Source organism: Idiotropiscis lumnitzeri, chromosome 10 (genome assembly GCF_059441095.1).
Source record: "Idiotropiscis lumnitzeri isolate Australia: NSW breed Sydney's pygmy pipehorse chromosome 10, RoL_Ilum_1.0, whole genome shotgun sequence".
Classification (NCBI taxonomy): Eukaryota; Metazoa; Chordata; class Actinopteri; order Syngnathiformes; family Syngnathidae; genus Idiotropiscis; species Idiotropiscis lumnitzeri.
The window spans coordinates 5,540,070-5,558,476 of NC_142400.1; the positions used below are offsets into that span (position 1 = coordinate 5,540,070).

At 42.8% G+C, this 18,407-nt stretch overlaps 3 protein-coding genes across 9 annotated transcripts in view; 2 read left to right on the forward strand and 1 right to left on the reverse strand.

Moving 5' to 3' along the window:
• The window catches only part of ddr1 (discoidin domain receptor tyrosine kinase 1), a 48,219-nt gene extending 45,697 nt beyond the window's left edge, over window positions 1-2,522 (forward strand). For all 7 annotated transcript variants that reach the window (XM_088306036.1, XM_088306035.1, XM_088306038.1 and 4 more), the window contains one exon: window positions 72-2,522. In XM_088306036.1, the coding sequence (XP_088162162.1) occupies window positions 72-212 (141 nt within the window). In that variant the 3' untranslated portion in view covers window positions 213-2,522. The remainder of the gene's footprint in view (window positions 1-71) is intronic.
• Window positions 2,518-10,342, reverse strand: flot1b (flotillin 1b). Its single transcript, XM_088306044.1, has 13 exons — window positions 10,187-10,342; window positions 9,696-9,749; window positions 8,910-8,985; window positions 8,303-8,393; window positions 7,726-7,869; window positions 7,532-7,651; window positions 6,661-6,756; window positions 6,437-6,589; window positions 6,175-6,356; window positions 6,047-6,092; window positions 5,809-5,946; window positions 4,871-5,035; window positions 2,518-4,786 (listed from the first exon to the last, which is right to left on the reverse strand). The coding sequence occupies exons 2-13, from the start codon at window positions 9,736-9,738 to the stop codon at window positions 4,757-4,759; spliced, it is 1,284 nt and encodes a 427-aa protein (XP_088162170.1). The 5' UTR covers window positions 9,739-9,749; window positions 10,187-10,342; the 3' UTR covers window positions 2,518-4,756.
• A 1,183-nt stretch (window positions 10,343-11,525) lies between these two features.
• tubb5 (tubulin, beta 5) lies at window positions 11,526-18,010 on the forward strand. Its single transcript, XM_088306043.1, has 5 exons — window positions 11,526-11,693; window positions 14,286-14,394; window positions 15,474-15,584; window positions 16,549-16,793; window positions 17,050-18,010. The coding sequence occupies exons 1-5, from the start codon at window positions 11,637-11,639 to the stop codon at window positions 17,860-17,862; spliced, it is 1,335 nt and encodes a 444-aa protein (XP_088162169.1). The 5' UTR covers window positions 11,526-11,636; the 3' UTR covers window positions 17,863-18,010.
• Window positions 18,011-18,407: the final 397 nt, after the last annotated feature.

Consider the following 18,407-nt stretch of genomic DNA (forward strand, 5'->3'; position numbering starts at 1 on the left):
TAGCGCTCCCGCGCTCGCTATTTGGAAAACGCCGCCACCTTTCCCTCACTTGTGCCATCTCTGCTCGCCAGGTGTATCTGGGCAAGCCCGCCGTCTGCCCTCAGGGTCTCTACGAGCTCATGTTGAGCTGCTGGAACCGAGACTGCAAGCTGCGGCCGTCTTTCGGCCACATCCACGCCTTCCTCGCCGAGGACGCCATGAACATGGTGTAAGGCCGCGCAGCGCTTCAACGGGCCGCCACAATCGTTGCGGCTTTTTTTTTTTTTTTTCCCTCCCCTCATCTTTTGTACTTTTTTGGGTGGACGGGGCTGCTGGAGACGCTGCTGGTTCAGTTTTTTCCCCACAACCCCCAAAACCGCAGCAACCTATGCTTGATAGGTGTAGATAAGAGGCGGAGCTACATCGTGTAGTGTCGCGGTGGCGGGTGCAATCTGCATTAGGAGCCTTTTCTTCTTTCATTTTTTACCAGGACGGAAAATGAGGTAAGAGGTGCAGGAGCATAACGAGCGTCTGAACATTTCACGGCTTCGGCTTCTCTGAATCGTCTGCGTAGTGATTCACTTCCGAATATAACCGGGATCAGCCGAACGGAACGTGGATGCATGTAGGGACATGATCCATTCGTGTAGTGGTTCACGAAGCCGCTCCGTCCAGAGTGGGGTGAACACCAGCTCCCCCTGCTGTCACCTTAACAGAATGACGGCCCTTGGTAGTGGAATTCTTAGCCAATGGCAATCAAGGGCTTGATCGCATTAGCCACACCCCCAAGTCGGTTGAACCTGAAACGGGTTCAAATGAAGGCCATTGATCGAGTCGTGCACAAGCGGGAGAGAAAATAAATGGCCGGCTGTTGGGAAAGTTCACATAGCTGCCTTTCATTCAATCAGCCCAGCCTCAATTCTTGATTAACGGCAGTCGAGACCAGACGGATCCCCGCCCACTTTGAGTTCCAAGTCAATTGTGATGCAAATTTGAGCAGTGTAGTGGTTCACAGCGATGTCAGTTGGCTTTTGATTCTGGCTCAAATGGGGACACCCGTCCGTCATCCTCGTACGTCACTCAGCAGGTCAAAAACTGTTGAGGGGAAGTTGTGAGAGGGCAGTGTAGTAGTTCACATAGCTGCCTTGAGTTCAGTTCCAGAGTGCACCTGCCCTTGAATGGGCTCCAACTCGCCCTGATATTCTTTAAAAAAAAATTTTTTTACCCAACCTGGTGAACGTTAAAACATCCTCCAGTGGACTACGTGACTCATTGCAGCGCAGACGACTATTGACTATGTTCTGCAGTGCGCTTGGAAGCCCCAACACCCAAATGGACTCTTCTGGACTAAAAATGATGTCGAGGTTCAATTTTGGTGACATGACCTCCCAAATCAAATGCTCACTACACACGTTTGCTGCATGAGGAGCTGATTGGATGCTGACTTGGATGCCTTCCATTTGTGTTTGGTTCGAGGAGGAGGAGGAGGAGGAAATTTTGGATTTTCAGTCCCTCTGGATCTTCTTCAAGCCATTTGAGAAATTAGGCCATGTCCAAGTACTAGTTTGCGCTTTATCTTAAGGAGCAAGACAAGTCAATGCACTAGCAGAACGACTACTTACTAGTGTCGTTTAACATAAACATAAAAAATCTTTTTTTTTTTTTTAATTATTAAAAATAACACTGCACTCCAATTCATTGTGCTGCTCCTTCTGGCGTGCCCACCAGGAGGCAGTATAATATCATGCAGACACAAAGTTTAGTTTGACACAAAACTTGAACTGGAATGAGCATTAAATTGTTCAGTATTTGTCCAATTAGCACTTAAAATAAGCTAACGTGAGTTTGCACTTGCAACCGAGAGCCCAAATATAAATAAATTTGCCCAAATCGCTTCTCTGGGCCGCACTCTACTGCCTTCAGCTTCTCTATGACCGTTCTGAATACTGGCAAGACAACTACACTTTACTAGCGTGGCTGAAATGTACACTAGTTGCCATCTAGCGCTGCACTAGTAGCATTCAGTTGTCAACGAGGGCACAAGGAGGTTTGAACAAACGGCTTTCTTGATTAGTGGGGTCGATATTATTAGAAAGACAGTCGTTCTACTAGTGCACTCGAGTTGTTGTACTTGTTACTCGTGAGGTCAAAGGGCATACTAGTACACGCGATTGAATAACTGCTCAAAGTCGCGACGTGACGGAATCAGTTGTGAAATGAGATGCTGGCTCCGTGTTGTTGTTTACCGATTGCAAGCGGCCATGGTGCCGTTTGAGTCCTTTTTTTTTTTTTTTTTGATACACTGTAGTTCAACTTAACCTGTATTTTTATAGTACGTGTTTTGTTTAGTTTGTACATATTTTCAATACAAATCTTGTATTTTCCTGTACTAATACAGACAAGTCTCCGTTTGGAGTCTTCGGGATTTCTGTAGAAACGCTTGCTACCTTGATGCCGTTGGTCATCCATTTTGTGCCGTTTTATTTTTGTAGATGTTTCAATAAAGTTTCACCTCTTTTTCAAATAAAAGACAAAGGCTCCAGGATTTATATCGGAACTTTATTTTGTTGAATTGTCACTTTAATATCGATAAATGTAGATAAATGCACAACATTTAACACGAACATTGAGGCTACACATGCTTCGTTCTTCTTAAACAAAAAAAAAAGAAAAAAAGTAGATTGTTAGTCAGAAGATGTTTAAAAAGGGTTTGACTAAAATTTCAAAGAGGCGTCCGACCTGGCAGCATTATGGCTTGTATCAGTTGGAAACGTTCCATGGGAATTAGCGAGAATTAAACCCAAATGTTTTGTTCTGATAATTTCCAAAATTTCCGCATTTTATGGAAATTTACTGTGAATTTTCCACCCCTTTTGTAAAACCTTATTCTGATATCCGGTTGCTATTTCTTCCCTGACGCGTAACAGGCGGGAGCGCACGAGCGCTGAGGTTTGACGAGGATTTGAACCATGTTGAAGCAGGCAGGCACTTAACGGTGACGACATGCATCCGGCATTGGGTCGTTAGTAAAGCGTTAAAAACTTTGGAAAAAAAAAAATGAAATGAAAAACTCGAACTACAAAACCTCGACGTAAACGCTACAGCATCTTTATAAACGTGGACAATTAGTCATAAAAGCAGCGCGGCTGAGTTAGTGACGTTGGCGTACATTTAACGTTCCAAAACACTTTCTTTCACTTTCAGAAGTTGACACAACACAGCGTCTCGCTCCAAACAACCGCTTTCTTTCAAATGGGACTTGCAAATTAAATCCGTCATCAGTCTTCCGGGCCACGTTGAAAACAAATTGAGTGGTTTGTTGTGAGTAATCGTCGTGATAATAAATTAACAATTTCACACAATTTTTTAAAAAATGTTTACGAGGCAAAATCTAAATACGGTAAATAAAATCTCCCAATTTTCCAAGAATACGTCATAAATTATGCTTTTAAAAAAATCATGGGATAAATGAATCCATTTTGAATGCGACAAAAAAAAATATTAAAACTCTAAAAATAAATTAATGGTTGTCATATTCCATCTTTTACAAAGTTTAGATTTTCAGATAAAGGTCTCATTTTAATAATAATAATAATAATATTGCCTTTATTAGTCCCACAATGGGGAAATTCGAGATTCAAACCCAGGCCTCCTGGGGAGACTGGGTCCTGAACGCGGCGCCTTAGACCACTCGGCCATCCTGGCAGCCATGAGATTCGAACCAAGGCCTCCTGGGGAGACTGGGTCCGGAACGCGGCGCCTTAGACCACTCGGCCATCCTGGCAGCCAAAATTTGAGATTCGAACCCAGGCCTCCTGGGGAGACTGGGTTCTGAACGCGGCGCCTTAGACCACTCGGCCATCCTGGCAGCCACATTTTAGGGGAAAGCCTACTTTTCAGAGCAAAAATGAAGTTTATGCGAGGGGGAAAAAAAAAGTCTGAATTGATGTTACTTTTAATGAAGTGAATAGCCACCAAACATTCCACTCAAATCCAAAACAGACTGAGACTTTGCAATTCTTTTGATATGAATACTTTTTGTCATATTACGCATTTTATTCTGCAATATCATAACATTAAATTGCACATTTATTTCTCAAACATTTGGACTTTAGTCCTTTTTTTGTGAATATATTCATGTGATATTACCACTTTATTAATGTCACATCTTTTCCTAACATTATTCTGTCACATTTTTCTAAAACATTGACTTCTACATGCTAAACTTCTTCTCTTAATGATTCAATATATTACCGATATTTTTCTAATCGCTACTTTAAGTAAATCAGAATTCTGGAACTCGCAAGTGTGACGTTACTCTCGTAATATTACGCTTTGAAATGAAAAAGACTCTATTCTTTGTCATGACTTTTTTTTTTTTCTGTAAAATTGAAAACCAGTCGTTCTTTTCAATGTGGCCCAATCCCTCTTTGGGACGCATTTGGAGCTCAGCTGGTTGTAACGACGTGCGCTTGCAGAAGCTAACTTGATTTCGCAGATGAATATAGTGGACATGAAGCTATGCTGCCTCATCCAAAAGGCAAACGTTACTGATTGACTTTTATTTAAAACACACTGAAATGCTTCATGGCAACACCGCCGCAGCTTCACGGATCTTCGCTGGTGGCCCAAAAAAAAAAGCACTTGTCTGAGATATGAAGAGAAACAGACAGATACACGCGGTTGGATGAGGCTCACATGCACGCAGGAAAGATGGCGTCACAGGACTGCTTATCGAGGCACCGGGAGGAGGAGAAGGAGGAGGCGTGATGTCGTCTTAATGCACACGGAGGGACTGGCCCGTAACCTGGACACGGGACGAGCGGCGTCACGCATGTTCGAAACTTCACACGCCGTGATTCGAAGTGCAAATTCAAACGGTGAAGCGTACCTGGGAGATGTCCACTCCGGTGAGCTTCTCCACGGCCGAGGGCACGCGGGTCATGATCTCCAGGACTTCGCCGGCCAGCTTGGCGGCACCGACGTCGGCGCCGCCGCTGGACACCATGGTGACCTTCTGAGCCGACGACAGCGGCTTGCTGATCTCCTCGGCCATCTGCGGGATCATGCCGAGATTGAGAAGAAGTCAAGACGCATACCGGCGTGCTTTTTCTTTTGTCATATCATCACCTTCCTATAATAATGACCTTAGTCATTTTTTTTTTTCAGAAAGCATGAAAAAGAAATACTGATTATTTTAATTCAGGAGTAGAATTGAAAAATGTGTTTCACTGACATTTGCAGAGATGTTCAAGGCAATTTTTTGGGGGCTAAACATGACTAAGGCCATTATTTGAAAACGGTGATAATGTGTTTACAACAGTTTGTATGACCTGACACAAGACTAATATTCAAATGATCTTTTGGAAAATCATCCCCCTCTGGCCCCATCTTATAACACTTCTTCGTTTTCTCGACCAGTTATTTAATTGTGGTTAGAAACGAAAGGTGCTGCAACCGCCTGTGCCAACATGAACGTTCCTGTTGGTGTCATCAGGTAAGTTGATCACCTCATGCTTTTTTTTTTTGTCTGTTCACCAAAATGCAACATTTCCTTTTTAGCAATATTCACCATGAACAAGTCATGCTAGCAATGAGTGAGCCGTTTAATAACGTGCACGTACGGGGCCACCCTTAAGCCTGCCAGTGAACTTCAAAATGACTGAGATTGTTGAGAACTTATTGTAGCATAACGAACTAAGATCTGGCAGTGCCCCCAAGATGCCCCTGCTCAAAACGTACAAGCCCACCGCCTTAAGTTAACTTTGAACCTGCAGGACCCCCCACACACACACACACATTTCAGGGTAGGGTCAAAGTGGAACTAACCAGAGGAAGCTTCTCCAGCAGCATGTCCACCATGGCTCCTTCTCCATACTGCTTGAAGGCCTCAGCCTTCTTGGACATCTGCTCGGCCTCGGCGCGACCTTTGGCCTCCACGGCGAAGGCCTCTGCCTCACCCTTCATCTACACACACACAGAGAAGATGGAGAGGGATATCGTCAGGCAAGCGAAAGATGTATTTTTATCTGTAAGTAGTTAAAAAAAATTTTAAAAAAAGACTCACTTTGATGGACTCTGCCTCAGCCTCGGCCTCCATGATGAGCTGCAGGCTGTCGGGAGAAAAAAACTGTTACTATACTCCCTTTGAAAACAAATCTTGGTTTTGGAGTCTTTCAATGCATTCCTATTTACCGCTGGGCCTCGGCCAGCCTCTCCAGACGATACTTCTCGGCCTCGGCAGGCTTCTTGACCTTGGCCTCCAGTTCCTTCTCCTTGCGGACGATCTCCTGCTCCTGCAGCATGATCTGCTGGCTGCGCTCCACCACCTGCACTTGCATCTTCTCCTCCTCGATGCGCTGCTTGGTCTTGGCCACCTGCCGGGACCGGAGCGCGCCGGCAGCGATCGCTTACACGCCAGCTCTCGTCACGCCATCGAGCGAGACGGGGGACGTACCTGAAGCTGATAGGCCATTTCGGACTCCGCCTTCTTGGTGTTGACCTCCACGTCGTAGGCCGACTTTTTCAGCTCGTAGTCCCGCTGGGATTTGGCCATCTCGATCTCGTTCTTGTACTGAGCAGAAATCTTCTCCTGCATGGCTTGGGCCTCCTACATGCACAACAAGAACGTTTAAGGTTTGCTCACTTGGAAGTCAACGAAACTAAAGATGACTTTCTCACCCTGATGACGGCGTCCCGCTTGTACTGAGCCTCTCCGATCCTGGCGTCCTTCTGCACCTGGGCTGTCCTGGCCTTGCCCAGTGAGTGGAGGTAGTCCTGAAGAAAACGCAGAGACGGATAAATGTCAATATTACATTTTGAGACGTATTCATTTAATCATGATTCTCCTTATCCAACTTCGCCATATCTGATTACGAGCCATTCCTAATATTTCGGTTGCCTTCTAATTCTACATTACGAGTACCCTAAAATCATCCAAAGATGCCCATCTGACTAAGGGCGCACGGTTGCCATGGTAGCACTTAGCGCTAATTTGTCGCTAATGCACAGAGCGGTTGAGTGAGTCAATACAGGCCACTTAAGTGTTTTAGTGGCCAGAGACGGGCTCAGGAAAAGATGAGAAAGATGCAGGTACGGCTCACATGCATCCACATTGTTGGAAATGCGTACGTGTGTAGATTATATTATTTATTACCACCACCAGCCGTGTATGAATTGTGGATTTTAACTGTATTTGTAACGAGACGCCAGACACTTTCCTGTGTTGCAATACCATCCAATTGTTCTATGGCTATCATCACATTTATTGTCAACTAATTACCATATTGCACGAAGACAAGTTTCACAAATAAGTGACATCGTGAGATGTACTAATTTGTGATTTTTTTTTTTGCAGAGGATAAAGAATAAATGCCTCTAAGTATTATTTTGTCAATCTGCATGTGATGCTGCAACTTTTGTGGTCAAATATTAGTTGCTCATCACAATGACAACATTGACGCTAGTGTCCACAATGTGCCGCTTGGTGTGATGTTTGCCGACAGCACCAAGTGAATCGGTCCCACAGTAGACTACCGAGGTGGGCGTTTACCTGATCATCATGGACATCTTTAAGGGTGTAGCTGACCACGCCAATCCCCATATTGACCAGGTCCGAGGAGGCCACCTTGAAGACCTGCTCGGAGAACTTCTTGCGGTCCTGGTAGATCTCCTGCGACGGGTGAGAGACACATTTTAGTCACATTGTTTGGCTTGCGCGCCAACCAGCCGATAACGCAGCATCACCTCCACGGTGAGGTGAGCGATGATGGCCCTCTGGTGGCCCTCCAGCGTCTCCAAGGCGATCTGGGCAATCTCGGGCTCCGACTTGCCCATGAACATCTGGCAGGCGGTAGCGAGCATCTCCTTGTTCTGGCCCTGGATCTTCACCTGCGAGGTAGAGAGGTATGACGGAACAGGGAACATTACGTATCGATGTTATAACAAGATGGCGCTAAAGCACTACTTTTATCAGACAAGGTTTTTGGCTTGAGGACAGAAACAGTGAACTGTGAATTTGCGGCAGACCACTGCAATCTAAATATCCTATGCGGACAATCATTGAGGAAAAATAATAATAAACATACTGTTGAATTATTACATCACTGGACTATTAGTGCAAGTGTTCCTAACGTTGCGCGTGTTTGAATCGCTGAATCATGACTGAGATAATCCGCAGATAAGCAGCTGGGTGGCTGCAACTGGATCTCTGTTGGCATTGTTGCCATTGTTGACATTGAAAAGACCCGCCTCCTCTGAGCTGTGAGTGGTCAGACTCATTGAAAATGGGACATTTCCTCTCATCCAGCCTCGCAGACGTTACCTGAGCAATGCCCGTGACGGAGATGGGGACACCATGGCGGGTGTACACTTTGTCGCTCTTCACATTTAGCGTCAGCGTGTTCAGCGTGATCCTAAAACGGAAAAAGGTACGAATTAAGAATCACAACTCAGAGATGACAGTGGAATTGTGATGCTGAATTTTATTTTATTATACAAAAGTGAACTTGTCACATTTGGATGAGTTAAGAATGTTCATAATGTTACTTAAAAAAATGCTTGTAAAGATAATGGATTAATTTGTGATGGCAACGGCTTGACTCTGGAACTAATTTTATTCAGTTGTCACTATTTAATAGGATATGGGAGAAGAAATATCAATCAGATCAGCCATGAGGGGTTCCACCGTATGTGTATACAAATGTAATAACACGCTTGTGCTATTATACAAGAGGCAAAGCCAGGAAGAAGTAAGTCAATTATCAACCACTCCCCTGGGCCCGTGATGACCAGCAAGACCAAGTACAGCATTTTATAATCGCCTCCTACCAAGCTGGATGATTTAAGAGCGACATTTTGAGGGCAGCAACGCAGAGCCCACCCCCCAATTAAAAAAAAACGACAAAGCAGAAGAAGAACAGTGAGATCACCTCTGGATCTGTTGAATACACGGGAAGACAAACACTCGTCCTCCGGCGATCATTAGAGGAGGAGAGCGGGCGAAGCCTGCAAGGAAAGAGGAGGACGCGCAACACAAACATGATGTTCATTAATGTGTAACTTGGCTGCATGCAAGTTGCAGCCTTTTCATAAAGTTCCACACATGATCTCCCCTGCCAGACTTAAAGAAAAAGTCCAAATATATTATTCATTATCTTAATGCCAACAAGGATTTTGTATGCTTTGGTAGTTTGATGATCTAATTTTTGTTTAGCGATGTCATCTGTTGTGATGACTCAAATCAGTCACATGACACAACTGTGTAGTCAGCTGTTTGGTTGTAAATAAAGCCATTTCTCCCTTGAAAATATGAAATGACAGCCCACTGCTAATGTAAAACCAGGAATTAACAATATGATGGTTTTATATAAGTGTGACATTTAGAAATAATAATAAAAAAACAGCTGATTAGAAATAAATCAAAACCTATATTTAATCTAGCATTACCTTTTTATTACGTGACTGAATGACGTCACGCTGTTTAACTGAACCCAAGAAATGTAAATGTTAAAAAAGTGAAATTTGTAAATGGATAAAAAGAATCCAGCTACTTCAGTTTCTTTGTTAGTGGGATAAATGAAAGCCCACTGTTTAACTGAACCCAATAATTGACAAATTAAGGGTTCAACGTTTAAATACAAAATTAAACAGACGAATCTAGCAAAAGCTAAACAAAAAAAGACATTTATGCCCAAGATTCAATGAAACATCTTTACCTGAGACCACCATGGCTTCGTTGGGTCCACACGTGTAAAACATATTTGCTTTTGCTTAAAAATACAAACGGAAACATTGTCAGAGCTAAAAACACAACAACGTCTATTTTTTTCAGAACATTTTGAAACAAGTAAGGACTAATACGGTTGATGCATTGGGAACATTCAGTGCCCGATAAATTCAATTACTCGAGTGCGCAGCACTGACAGAACCACGCCCCCACGACAGAGGAATAAACCGAGAAACGACACGAAGTTCGATAAATTCTAATGTAAAAATTTCAATTAAGTACATTTATTGACAAGTTTAACACATTGAAACACGTTCAAATGGTGGTTCGTGGTGAACGCCTGCAAAATATCCTCCACCCCTATGTCCCCCTCCTCCACATTCCGAGGATTTTAACGGGTAACATTGCGACGACTTTCTTGTGTTTTCAGACTATAAAATCGTATGGATAATCAAATGTTGGCACGTAGGGATGACTTACCGTTATTTGTCGGATAGAGTAAAAAAAACGAGCTTTATTCGCGTTGGGTGGGATCGAGTGAGAAGGTTGCTGTTTACCGTCAATCGGAACGACAAAAATGTCTGCCAGACCGGAAGTGCACCATGGCCACGCCCATTCCACCAACGTCACTCTGTCACCATCTGCTGGACAAGCGCGACACTACACGTTAAATTGCAAACGTGACGTGTAAAAAGTCATGGCGAACTTGAACGTTTCCTGGATTTTATAGCTTCTAGAATTCAAATGATTGCATTTATGAACATTCAGAATATCTGGGCTAGAATTTTTCAATTCCCCAAATGTCCACTTATCCAATAGGTCAATCTTTTCCACTCAAGACTCCTTCAAATTAATTTGCGGTGTGGGGGAAGGGGGCACACCATTCTAATGTCTATATCATTGGTCCTAATAGCATAATTTCAAATGTCATTGAACAAGTTCAGAAAACAAGAAGAAAAAACTTAATTCAACTAACAAGAAGCTGTATAGTATTCTCTTCAAAATCAGTACGCAACGCAACTTAAACTATGGGGCTGTTTCTTGTACCAATAGAATTTCAAATTCATCCGCGCAAGGCCAAAAATCGAGTCATCTTAACAGGCATTTTTATTAGAAACAATTATCAAAACCTGTACGTTTAGTCCTGCCCGCAAGCACCACACCCCAGCAGTGTTGGTTTGCTAGGCCCAGTGGGATCTTGAGCAGTGTGTATTGTTCTGAGATCATGTGCTAAAGATGTACAGGTACAGTATTTGAAATAGGCAAAGAGCAAATTATTTTTGAAGTAAACAAAATTGAATTAACTGAGTTTTTATTTCGATTAATCTCCAGAGTTAACGCTTTAACTTGGATTTTTATACACATTTATAAATTTAATAATCAGCATCTCTGGTGAGTATGGTGTATTTGTTTCGGGTTTATATTTAGATTTTCCTTCATCATATTATGTACATATGATGCACAGTTACATGCTTTTCCCCCTTAGATTTGTGTGTAGTATTGCTGGTTTCTAGAATTGCAACATTACATGGGATAGTATTAAGAAGTTAATTAATATAAAATACACAAAGATATTTTTTCAACCTAAAAAGAAATTCATGTCTGAGTGTGAAAATCAACTGTGTTCTGTCTGCCTCCTTTTATCCCCTCACCACTCCCAACTCTGCAGCAGCGACAGCAGCAAGAAGGCCCCTCCTGCTGCAGGACCCCCAGTTCGAGAGCTCCGCAGCAAATTCAGCCAATCCCACACATCAAACTGGCCTCGCTTCCCATAGGCCACGCCCACTACTCCCAGCCTGCCTTTCCCTGGAGCGCCTCCAGCATTATAAATCCATTGTGCCACCGCCTCGCCTCGCCTCTTCTCGTCTGGTCTCTGCTCGTCCAACAAACTTTCCCCTTTTTTTGTCCCCCAACTTTTTTGGCAGCCACTATGAGGGAGATCGTGCACATCCAAGCCGGCCAGTGCGGCAACCAAATCGGTGCCAAGGTAGGAAACAATGAGAGAGAAAAAAAAAAAACATGTATTCGAGCAAGCGTCCAGTCTGCATGAGTGTGGGAAAACGGGCGTAATTTATGCAGGTGGGCTGGATGGATAATGACTCCGAGTTGGTGGACAAAGGGCTCACGCAACAAAAGAAATGAAAATGAAATTCTCACTTGCATGCAAGAGGAAGAGTGGCAGGCAGTGGCACGCAGTCTTTTGTTTTAATAATGCCATTGTGCAGTCCGGAGTCATGGAGGGTGGGTGTGGAAAGCCGGAATAACGGTACACTTGTCTGCTCATGTCCACCGCTCGGGCGTGTCTTCTCTTTGTCTGCATGCCTGTGTGGAAATGAGAGAAATACGAAAGAAGTGTCAAGTCCTTTCGACGTCTATTCCTCCCCTTTGTCCTGCCTTGCATTTAAATACCTCACACAAAAGAGTGTGAGTGTTTTTTTTTTTTCTTGTCCTCTCTCTGCCTTTCCTACTTCTACGACTAATCAATAATTGGCATTGATTAGATTTGTATTTGTGAGGGGGTGCAGCAGATGGTTCAGAACATCAGCTGTTGGGTGTGGCATGGATAATTGGCAGACAAAAGCGGAGCAATATACATTTTAAAAATGAATCACAATCTTGCTGTTTTTTTTTTTATTCTTGGTGGTGTTATCTGTTGATTTTAATTAGATTTTAAAAGCAAAAAAAAAATGATGTGGCTTTTCTTGGCACAATAGTAGAGCTTATGACATCATTGCGCTTGAGGGCCACACATCTGCTTGGCAACCAAGGCTACAAATGCTTAAAACAACCCCTCACTCTCTTGTACACAATTATCTTTCTTGGTAACATCATTTTTGGCAATATTTTCAATATATTAATATGAACTGATTTCTGAAATCGATTTTAAAATAGATTTTAAAGCAATGTGTTGACTATCAAACATAAAGGTGGATTAATCCAAATATGGACTAAATACAGGATTAAATTTTAATTTTTAAAAATTAAAAAATGTGGCCAATTTAAAAAAAAAAATAATGTAGCACAAATGACAGAAATTATTTTTAAAAAAGGATAACATGTTTTTAATACATCTAATAAAAGTACATGATCCCCTTTTGTTGATTAAATACTTTATAAAGTATACTAAAATAATTAAGTTTAATATAAAATAAAATATCAATTTAATTATTTCAATGTCTACAGATTTTTAAAGTCAACATTAAAACAATAAAAGATGACGTAAATTACACTAATTTATAGATTTTCAAATATACATGTATTCTTTTAGTCATATGTGTGCCTTGACTTTATGATCTATAAATATTTTTTGAAGGACACAAGCAAGAATTAAAAAAACGAAATCATCAAAACCCTAAAAAGTGCCTTATCATAATCAATTTAATTCACTGCAGAATTAAAAAATATATATTTTATTTCATGAAGCATGCCTTCATTTCGTGATCCGTAGTTTGTCCCCACCCCATCACGTTTAAAAAAGGAACAAAAGGGAAACTATGGTGAAGATGTTTCATAGAAGTAATTAAAAAAAAACACACAAAAAAAACAGATTTAACGATTTGATCCAATGTGTGTCTTGATTGTCTTTCTGATCCCTGCGAATTGTTCCTCAACCAAATAAAGGCGAGGGTGGGGGGAAGGAATGGAGGAACCAGCTGATGCTCATCGCATCCTGGGTGAAGTCACAAATTGAATTTCATCCCTGCTAATCTGCTCATGGCCCGCCTATGAAAGAATCGCCTAAATTATTCGCATTTGTTTGACATCATTCTGCATTCGAATCTTCACTTTTTTTTTTTTTTTGTAGCGCGTTTCTCTCCTTGCGGACCGACTCGGATGTCCAGTGTGGCTTTGATTGACACAATCGCTGAGCGGGCGTCATTGTGGCGCAAGTGGGTCAGGGTGTGGCATCATCATCACCATCATCATCATTGCCATCTATTGTGTCACTCAAAAGTGCGCCTCATATTAAGGTCACTTTTTTTTTTGTGGGTGGTCATAGTCCACAGATCTCCCAATCTTTTAAATACCGCGACCCGTTTACCCTGATTGCTCTAAATCCTGTGTCTGCTCCTGCTGCTGCTGCTGCAAAAAAAAAAAAAATGAGGTTGCATGACAGAGGGAAGAAAAGTTGGAGGATCTCTTATTGCAAATAGCTACTTGCTTGCATCAACAGTTCCACTGGCTTAGAGGGGTTTAAAGCAGAAAAGTGTGGTCTTTTAAATTGGCAGGGGGGAGAGTGAGGGGGGAGGAGGTTGGGTGGGGGGGGGTGATCTCAATACAATCAGCTTCTTCAGCGTGACGTTTATTTTAACTCCGAAGCAGATGAGTCGCTTCTTTGTGCCTTCTTCTTTGGGTGTTTAAATGTGAAAGAAGTGCTCAGTCATCAGTCTCTGACTCCAAGGGAAGTCATCGCAGCTGTATCATGTTCAATCGCTCAGTCCAAGAAGGGATCATCCGACGCTACAAATTTGCACACTCCTGTTTTTCTCATTCACTCTTACTCTGCTCCTACGACTTGAACGCCATTGCTTGTTGTGCAGTCATGTGATGTTGTGTGTGTGTGTGTGTGTGTGCGCAGTTCTGGGAAGTGATCAGCGATGAACATGGCATCGACCCAACAGGCACCTACCACGGAGACAGCGACCTCCAGCTGGACAGGATCAGCGTCTATTACAACGAGGCCACAGGTTACACGACATTCTTCAAGTCACTATTATTAAAATGTGGAATTTAGGAATGAAACGATGTTCCTTAGCGTCCACTCTGCAAAAAAAAAAAAAAGCTTGATTAATGAAAAAAAATCCATGAATAAGGATGGAAAGCGGTTCAAATAATGCAACTAAAAAGAAATTAAAACTATTCAGCACTTCAAAAACTGCCATGTGTTGATCAAATTTCCATTTGTGGTTGTATTCATTTAAGGTAACAATGTTGGCACAACTAAGCAAGAAATTTGTTTTTCTCCAAAACAATTTGATGAGTTGTTTTTACTTTTGTAGTTTTTACTAATTATATATTTTTCACTTATTATGCTTATTTTTCCTTATTTTTGTGTAAGTTGGGGGCTAATACAAGGGACAATTTTTCTCTGTTGAAAACGCGGGAAAGCCACTTTGCACATTAGAAAAACTTAAAGTTCATTGCCTTGAATTTTTACTTTTATTTTTTTAAACGGTGTATGTGACTGAGCTGGAGTCCCACTCATGATAATTTCGAGCATAACTTTTGAGGCACATTTATCGAAATATTTTGGCTCAGCTCCAAATAATACCATTAAAAAGAATTGTTAAAAAAGAGTGAATCAATATGACAAATTCTAAAATTAGCGAATTTTAAAGAAATAATTCCTGCTGAAATGTTGCATCTAATCTGTTCTTAAGAACATAAAACTAAAAGAACCAAGACATATACAGTAGCTTTAAATTTAAAAAATGTGAATGACCCCTGATCTAAAGTATAACTTAATTGTTTTCTTTATCCATTATCAGTAATTCAAACAATAGACTGATTAATTTTTAAACTTTCAGATAAGCCAGCCATTGTTCATATCAGTCTGAATTTGTAGCGATGTGAATTTAGGTTAGGTTCGAATTAGATTTGTTGGAGGAGGAGAGATTGAGGACAGTGGGAGGATTCCCAGCATGGGAGCAGATGGGAGGGACTTGAGCGTTCTTTTTTTGTCTGCGTTATTATTTCACTGTGTTTTGTGTTCCATTACTGAGCTGTTTTGCTCTGTGTGGGCCTCACTCTCGTTTTCCGACTGTAGGAGGGAAATATGTCCCCCGTGCCATCCTTGTGGACTTGGAGCCCGGCACCATGGACTCCGTGAGGTCCGGACCTTTCGGACAGATCTTCAGACCTGACAATTTTGTCTTTGGTGGGTGTGTTGATGAACTCTGTTATCAGCAGTACACCACGCCATACTTGAAGGGGGAGTTTGCAGTGTTCAAACTGCTAGCAAGATTTGCAATAAACGTAGCATCACTTTACTAATGCTTCCCCCGATCAATCCCCTCCCCCCCGAGTTTTTGACCTAAACCATGCCTCACACTAATTCACATAAGTCCCATTCTCAAATAGGCAGACAACACATCTCCAACTTCAACAAAATACAAATGCTAAGCTAGCATTAGCACTGTAAAAAAGCCAGCGTTAGCCGTGGTGGCTACGTTGTTAGCATGACTGATGTGGGAAGGAGTGTTACGATAACATGAAACTTCATCGTTTTGAAGTTGTTTTTTTTGGAGTGTATACTCTATTAGAAAACAAAAAGAGGTTATAGATGTACTGTCTGAAAATGGCAGAGTGGAGTTTGAAATGTATTTTGACTAAGTAAGGACTAGAAGGTACAAATTTCTGTTGTGTAATGTAGTAAAGAGAGAGTAAAAGTAAAAATAGTCAGTAAAATAAATACGCAAAGAAACCGTTATTTGTACAAGTGACCTGATTTTTGAATTTTTCCAAAATAGCCTACACGTCATTACAGTATTCTATTTTTTGTTGTTGGAGTTGAGATATGAACTGTCAACTCACTTCACAAAAGCAGAAGAAATAGTGTCCAATTTAAAAAAAAAAAAAAATTAAATAAAAGGCTTCAGGCTGTTTAATGCCACTCCCAGCTGAATTTACTGTCAAACTAAACTTGAACAAGGAGAACCACTCATTGTGGAAAAAAAAAAAAAACAGCCTTTAGTGCGCTAGCTTAATGGTAATGCTAACACAAAAATGCACTTCTTAAAGCGCTTGAAGCAGCTGATCTTTGAACACAAATGGTGCACGGACAAATTTTGCGACTGACTAGTCTTCTGTGAACAGAATCGCTAAACTGAGCTGTCGTGTAGGTCAGAGCGGTGCTGGAAACAACTGGGCCAAGGGTCACTACACGGAGGGTGCCGAGCTGGTGGACTCGGTCCTGGATGTGGTGCGCAAAGAGTCGGAGAGCTGTGACTGCCTGCAGGGCTTCCAGCTCACACACTCCCTGGGCGGAGGAACCGGGTCGGGGATGGGAACCCTGCTCATCAGCAAGATCCGGGAGGAATACCCCGATAGGATCATGAACACCTTTAGCGTGGTGCCGTCCCCCAAGGTGATATCACTTTATGCCTCCATTTTCTATCGTCGTTGTAAAGCACTTAAATTCTTTTTCTCTTGGCATCCGTTGTAGAGAGTGCGCCTTTGTTTGAAATTTTCAGTGAAGTCTCGCTCAACAAAGTGCATTTTTTCCTTTCGGGTTTAAATCTAGTAGGGCTGACCGATTTTGAGAAATATAATTGCCAGTTGCGTATTCTCTATTCCGACACGCTGCCCAAACATGATCATAATGCATAATATTTTGTGCTAAGGTGTCCGACACAGTGGTGGAGCCGTACAACGCCACGCTGTCCGTCCACCAGCTGGTGGAGAACACAGACGAGACCTACTGCATCGACAACGAAGCTCTGTATGACATCTGCTTCCGCACGCTCAAGCTGACCACGCCCACTTACGGAGATCTCAACCACCTCGTCTCCGCCACCATGAGCGGCGTCACCACGTGCCTGCGCTTCCCGGGCCAGCTCAACGCCGACCTGCGCAAGCTGGCCGTCAACATGGTGCCTTTCCCCCGTCTGCATTTCTTCATGCCCGGCTTCGCCCCGCTCACCAGCCGCGGCAGCCAGCAGTACCGCGCACTCACCGTCCCCGAGCTCACGCAGCAAGTGTTCGATGCCAAGAACATGATGGCGGCCTGCGACCCGCGCCACGGCCGCTACCTGACCGTGGCCGCCGTCTTCCGAGGCCGCATGTCCATGAAGGAGGTGGACGAGCAGATGCTCAACGTGCAGAACAAAAACAGCAGCTACTTTGTGGAATGGATCCCCAACAACGTCAAGACGGCCGTGTGTGACATTCCTCCCCGCGGCCTCAAGATGGCCGTCACCTTCATCGGCAACAGCACAGCAATCCAGGAGCTGTTCAAGCGCATCTCCGAGCAGTTCACCGCCATGTTCCGCCGCAAGGCCTTCTTGCACTGGTACACAGGCGAGGGCATGGATGAGATGGAGTTCACCGAGGCCGAGAGCAACATGAACGACCTGGTGTCCGAGTACCAGCAGTACCAGGACGCCACGGCCGAGGAAGAGGGCGAGTTTGAGGAGGACGCAGAGGAAGACGCTTAAAACAGAAGACGGGCGACGAGGAAGTCAAAGGGCCCACCACTTCTGTAACAGAGGAGACCACATAGTATCAAGCTGTTAGAACCGAGTCTTTCAGACAATGTTAGTGCCCCCAAGTCATTCAGCTCCAATAAAATCTGTCAAGTGAGAAGCTGCTGTCTCTTCATCATTGCTCACCGTAGCGATTCGCGATCCAATCTGCAAATCACCATGATTTAGTTCAGTTTCCCAACATTTATAGACTCAAGGCATCTATTTTACATTAGAATAATGTCAAAAATAATATATGCATTAATCTCAGAGAGGAACTAATCTGTAATTTAACTCCCCTAAAAAGGTTAATAATTGCATTGCCTATAGATGCCACAGCACTACAAGTACTTTAATTTCAGCCACTTCTCTCACTACAACACAGTTCTTTGCCACCAAAACCCTACTTTACATTTACCGTGGCGCCATCTTGTGGCCATTTACTGAAAATAGGTTCCCTCAAAAATCAGTACTGGGAGGTGCCAGACTAACTTAATAATAAAAAATATATAACACTT

Coding starts and splice junctions, on each gene's coding strand:
- tubb5 (XM_088306043.1), top strand. CDS start 11,637: ATGAGGGAGATCGTGCACATCCAAGCCGGCCAGTGCGGCAACCAAATC. Junction 11,694..14,285: donor GCAACCAAATCGGTGCCAAG/GTAGGAAACAAT, acceptor GTGTGTGCGCAG/TTCTGGGAAGTGATCAGCGA. Junction 15,585..16,548: donor ACCTGACAATTTTGTCTTTG/GTGGGTGTGTTG, acceptor GCTGTCGTGTAG/GTCAGAGCGGTGCTGGAAAC.
- flot1b (XM_088306044.1), bottom strand. CDS start 9,738: ATGTTTTACACGTGTGGACCCAACGAAGCCATGGTGGTCTCAG. Junction 6,357..6,436: donor AAATGGCCTATCAGCTTCAG/GTACGTCCCCCG, acceptor CGGTCCCGGCAG/GTGGCCAAGACCAAGCAGCG. Junction 4,787..4,870: donor CCGGAGTGGACATCTCCCAG/GTACGCTTCACC, acceptor TCCCGTGTCCAG/GTTACGGGCCAGTCCCTCCG.